General features: G+C 53.3%; 1 protein-coding gene across 11 annotated transcripts in view; it reads left to right on the top strand.

Annotated features, from left to right (window-relative positions):
• CATSPERG (cation channel sperm associated auxiliary subunit gamma) overlaps nucleotides 1-4,783 on the top strand; it is a 35,744-nt gene extending 30,961 nt beyond the window's left edge. For 4 of the 11 annotated variants that reach the window (XR_005196585.1, XM_037730667.1, XM_037730666.1 and 1 more), the window contains 7 exons: nucleotides 439-595; nucleotides 791-854; nucleotides 965-1,060; nucleotides 1,388-1,477; nucleotides 3,785-3,877; nucleotides 3,972-4,071; nucleotides 4,339-4,783. Coding sequence is in view for 10 of the 11 variants with exons in the window: in XM_037730667.1 (XP_037586595.1) it covers nucleotides 439-595; nucleotides 791-854; nucleotides 965-1,060; nucleotides 1,388-1,477; nucleotides 3,785-3,877; nucleotides 3,972-4,071; nucleotides 4,339-4,665 (927 nt within the window). In the remaining variant the exon portion in view is untranslated. Of the gene's footprint in view, nucleotides 1-438; nucleotides 596-790; nucleotides 855-964; nucleotides 1,061-1,387; nucleotides 1,478-3,784; nucleotides 3,878-3,971; nucleotides 4,072-4,338 lie in introns of those variants that run through there. The other 7 variants (XM_037730663.1, XM_037730665.1, XM_037730672.1 and 4 more) reach the window with 5 other exon arrangements.
• Nucleotides 4,784-5,381: the final 598 nt, after the last annotated feature.

The raw sequence follows: 5,381 nt of genomic DNA, 5'->3' as shown, positions 1-5,381 counted from the left end.
TTGAGGCACAGTCCTGCTCTATCGCCCAGGCTGGAGTGCTGTGAGGCAATCTCGGCCTCTATTTCCCTGGTTCAAGCGATTCTCCTTGCCTCAGCCTCCCAAGTAGCTGGGATTACAGGCGTGTGCCACCCCACCCAGCTAATTTTTTGTATTTTTAGTAGAGATAGGGTTTCGCTATGCCGGCCAGGCTGGTCTCAAACCCGGGCTCAAGTGATCTGCCTGCCTCGGCCTGCCAGCGTGCTGGGACTATGGGCGTGAGCCACTGCGCTGGGTCCTTTTAATGATATTGATGACCATATCGCCCTCGGTGGTGAGGGAGAGCCGGGCAGCTGGCGGTGGCGTGTGCGGGAGAGGGACTGTCCTCCTTGCCCCCCACCCCGACAGGGGTCTGAGGAGTCCTTGGCCACCCCGCTATGAGGCTTTTCTCCTCCCACCCAGGGCAACCTGATGGTGCCAGTGCTCATAGGCTGCCCCCCAGGCAAGCGCCTGGCCTTCGACATCACCTACACGCTGGAATACAGCCTCCGGCAGAACAAACACTACTTCGACTGCGTGCACGTGGACCCCGAGATGCCCTGCTTTCTCTTCCGGGACAGTGTGTGTCCGTTCCCTTCCCCTGCACAGTTCACTGCCCTCCTGCCCCCACCACTTTGCGCGCTCCCTCCCCGCTCCTCTCCCGCTGGCCACCCACCCCTTGTCCTGCGGCATCTCACTTTCCCCCTCTCGGTCCTCACCTTCTCCGGCCAAGCTAATTTCTTCTCCTGGTCTCAACCCCCCTCCAACCCCATAGTTTTCTACCCCTTCTTCTTGATTCAAGATTTGGTGACAGGAGACTCCGGCAGTTTCCAGGGCAGGTAAAGGCTTGGCCAGTTTGCAGCTAGGGCAGGTGGAGGGGGAGGAAGGGAAGGGGTGCAGGACTCGCCACCTGGAGCAACCAGTCCTTGTGCGCTTCTGTCCCTGGTAGCTACGTGCTGCTGGTGGTGGGTGGCGGGCCTACACTGGAAAGCATCAGAGACTACAGCAAGGACGAAATCTACCGTTTCAACAGCCCCCAGGACAAGTAATCCCCGCGGGGCCCCACGCGTAATCTGTCTTGCTTCCCCTGGAGGCCTTTCCCGCTTCCCAGCCAAGCCCACCTTGCAAGCCCCCGCCTTCGCATCTCAGGCCCCGCCCACAGCAGGGCTCTTAGGATCACACAGGCAAACTCCAGTCCACCCTAAGATCACGCCCCTTGCACCTAAGATCACACCTGAGACCACGCCCCCTGTATTTGAGACCACGCCCCCTGCACGCACATCTGGCCTCGGTCCACACTAGCCGCTGAGGCCATACGTCCCCCACACCACCACCCCCCGACCCGTGGCTGAGATGACCTGGTCCTGCACAGGACCAACAGCCTTATCTGGACCACAAGGATCTCAAGGACCACCAAAGACTCAGCCTTCCACATCATGTCCCACGAGAGCCCCGGCATCGAGTGAGTTTGCAGCCTGGCCTATTGGCCCCCATCTGTCCGTAGTCCATCGGGCCCACCCATCCTTTCTACCTCTAGGAGGCCTCTTGATCCCCAAGTCACACGGATTGCCTTTGTGTTCCTCAAATGGGACTGATCTTTGCACAAGCGGAAGTCTCAGCCTGGAATGCTGCCCCCTCCCACTCTCTTCAGGCCTTAGATAGATGCCCTTTCAGCCAGGGGGACTTTTCTGTTTCAGGATGGGACAGTTGTCCCTTTGTGGCTCCCATGGCCTCCTGGGGCTCTCCCATCCTGGCCCTGAGCCCTCTACCTGTGCATCGCCATCCCAGTGTGGGCAGGTCTGGGCAGTCACTGTGTGATGTGGCATCTATCTCTCCCTCAGGACTCTCCCTCAACATAGAATTTATTTGTTTATTTTTTGTGACACGTTCTGCCTGTGGCCCACGAGGCTGGGAGTGCAGTCTTGGCTCACTCAACCTCCACCTCCTGGGTTCAAGCAATTCTCCTGCCTCAGCTGCCTCAGTTTCCCGAGTAGCTGAGGTTACAGGCACCTGCCACCACACCTGGCTAATTTTTGTATTTTTAGCAGGGATGGGGTTTCACCATGTTGGTCAGACTGGTCTCGAACTCCTGACCACAGGTGATCTACCCACCCGAAGTGCTGGGATTACAGGCGCATGCCACCATGCCCAGTTAATTTTTGTATTTTTTTCTTTCTTCTTCTTTTTTTTTTTTTTTTTTTGACCTGGAGTCTCTCTGTCGCCCAGGCTGGAGTGCAGCGGCACTATCACAGCTCACTGCAACGCCCCTGCCAACCTCCTGGATTCAAACGATTCTCCTGCCTCAGCCTCCTGAGTAGCTGGGACTACGGGTGCATGCCCCCACACCTGGCTAATTTTTTGTATTTTTAGTAGAGATGGGATTTCACCACATTAGCCAGGATGGTCTTGATCTCCTGAACTTGTGATCCACCCACCTTTGCCTCCCAAAGTGCTGGGATTACAAGTGTGAGCCACCGTGCTCGGCCTATTTTTTTTCCTAGTAGAGACAGGGTTTCACCATGTTGGCCAGACTGGTTAACATAATATTTATTGAATGAAATAATGGACAAATGAATAAATTCATTCATGGCAGGCATTTATTGATATGTGAATGGGGGTATTAATGAATGAATAAAACAATGGAGAAACAAATTCATATATAGGGGCTCAATAACTAAGATTCATTCAATGAAGGGAAAAAAAATGAAGCCATGAGCAAATGAAGGCAGTGAATGAATGAACAACTTGCATCTAGTCAGAACTTAACCCGCATTTAAATTTTTTTTTAATTTTTATTTTTTGAGACAGAGTCTTGCTCTGTCACCCAGACTGGGGTGCAGTGGGGCCATCTCATCTCACTGTGACCTCCGCCTCTTGGGTTCAAGCGATTTTCCCACCTCGGCCTCCTGAGTAGTTGGGATTACAGGTGCATGCCACCATGCCTGGCTAATTTTTGTATTTTTAGTAGAGACAGGGTTTCACCATGTTGGCCAGGCTGGTCTTGAACTCCTGACCTCAAGTGATCCACCTGCCTTGGCTTCCCAAAATGCTGGGATTCCAGGCTTGAACCACTGTGCCCGGCCTAACCTGCATTTATTGAATAATGAATAAAGAAGAGAATAAATGAAAGATGTGACTTTGTACCTAGCAAGTGCTCAAGCTTTATTTATTTATTTATTTATTTATTTATTTATTTTTGAGACGGAGCTTCACTCATGTTACCCAGGCTGGAGTGCAATGGCGCGATCTCGGCTCACCGCAACCTCCGCCTCCTGGGTTCAGGCAATTCTCCTGCCTCAGCCTCCTGAGCAGCCGGGATTACAGGCACGCACCACCATGCCCAGCTAATTTTTTGTATTTTTAGTAGAGACGGGGTTTCACCATGTTGACCAGGATGGTCTCGATCTCTTGACCTCGTGATCCACCCGCCTCGGCCTCCCAAAGTGCTGGGATTACAGGCTTGAGCCACCGCACCCAGCCTCAAGCTATATTTATGGGATAAAGGACTGAAGGGAGCCAAGAATGAATAAGGAGTTGGCACATGATAGGTGCACAGACTGTAATCTGGATGGATGCACGTGACAGATGAATTGACAGATGGAGGCGTTCAGGCAGGATGATTGGCTGAGTGAATGAGGAATGAATGAGGGAAGGCATGAGACTGCACCCATTCGGTCCTCATCCAGAGTGTCGGGGCAGAGGAAGAAACTGGGCGTTGGCGCAGACTAGGCATGGTTGGTAGCACGACTGCCTGATCTTTGGCTCGCAGGTGGCTGTGTCTGGAGAACTCCCCATGCTATGACAACGTTCCCAGAGGCATCTTCTCCCCTGAATTCTTCTTCAAGGTGTTGGTGAGCAATAGGTGAGCCAGGCAGGTGGACCAGGTGCGGGTCAGGGGCTTCCCATGGAGTGCCCGGCTTCTCCTCTCATCCTGGATCCCTTCCCAACCCCTGCAGAGGAGTGGACACAAGCACCTACTGCAACTACCAACTCACCTTCCTGGTGCACATCCATGGGCTGCCACTCAGTCCCAAGCGGGCCCTCTTCATTTTCATGGTGAGTGGCTGTCCGGGAGCTGCCCTGGTGGGTGGCCAGGGCCCTCCATGACTCCACACTGACGCTTGTTTTACCTTCCCTCATTCATTCCTTCACTTGCTCATCCAGGCATGCTGACTAAATGCCTACTGTGCAACGGGCTGTCTGTTCATTCATTTCAGCCATCACGCCTCCAGCTGTCAATTCGTCTGTCATGTGCATCCATCCAGATGACGGACTGTGCACCTATCATGTGCCAACTCCTTATTCATTCTTTGCTCCCTGCAGGTGTCGACCAGCGTGTTTGTGGGCCTGGTGATCTTCTACATCATCTTCTGCCTCCTGTGGCCCCTCATGGTGAAAGGCTGCACGACGCTCCGGTGGAAGATAAATGACATCATTGCCTCAGACTCCTACTACACCTACACCTCCATTTCCGGAATCTCCAGCATGGCGTCTCTGAGACAGTCCAGGCAGGGCTCCATTGTCAGCTCCAGGATAGAAGAGGATGGGGCTGAACCCAGGGAAGCCATGGAGGGACAGCTGACGGCCTTAGCCTCTCACCTGCCCCCGCCCCCAGCCACCATCACGCCTCCCCTACAAGGCCCATCTTGAAGATGTGCCTGTCACCCAGCCCAGGCCTCTTTTTCTGTTTTGCTTGATGTTTACTTCTCGTTCAGACTCAAATAAAGCCTGATTTCAGGACCAGCTGTGGGTTCTCTTAAGAACTCCAGAAGTTTTTATTTCGTTTTTTTTTGAGACGGAGTTTTGGTCTTGTTGCCCAGGCTGGAGTGCAGTGGCATGATCTCGGCTCACGGCAGCCTCTGACTCCCTGGTTCAAGCAAGTCTCCTGCCTCAGCCTCCCAAGTAGCTGGGATTACAGGCATGCGCTAATTTTTGTATTTTTAGTAGAGACAGGGTTTTACCATGTTGGCCAGGATGGTCTCAATCTCCTGATCTCATGATCCACCCACCTCAGCCTCCCAAAGTGCTGGGACTACAGGCATGAGCCACCATGCCTGGCTGAGTTCAGAAGGTTTGTATCAGATAGCTGCACATTAAAGTATCATAAACCCGGCTAGGCACAGTGGCTCATGCCTGTAGTCTCAGCACTTTGGGAGGCCAGAGCAGGCAGAATAGTTGAGGTCAGGAGTTTGAAACCAGCCTGGCCAACATGGTGAAACCCTGTAACCCCATCTCTACTAAAAATACAAAAAAATTGCCGGGTGCGGTGGCTCACGCCTGTAATCCCAGCACTTTGGGAGGCCGAGGCGGGTGGATCACGAGGTCAAGAGATCGAGACCATCCTGGTCAACATGGTGAAACTCCGT

This window comes from Cebus imitator, unplaced genomic scaffold (assembly GCF_001604975.1).
Source record: "Cebus imitator isolate Cc_AM_T3 unplaced genomic scaffold, Cebus_imitator-1.0 Scaffold356, whole genome shotgun sequence".
Lineage (NCBI taxonomy): Eukaryota > Metazoa > Chordata > Mammalia > Primates > Cebidae > Cebus > Cebus imitator.
This window is presented reverse-complemented; position numbering and strand designations above follow the sequence as displayed.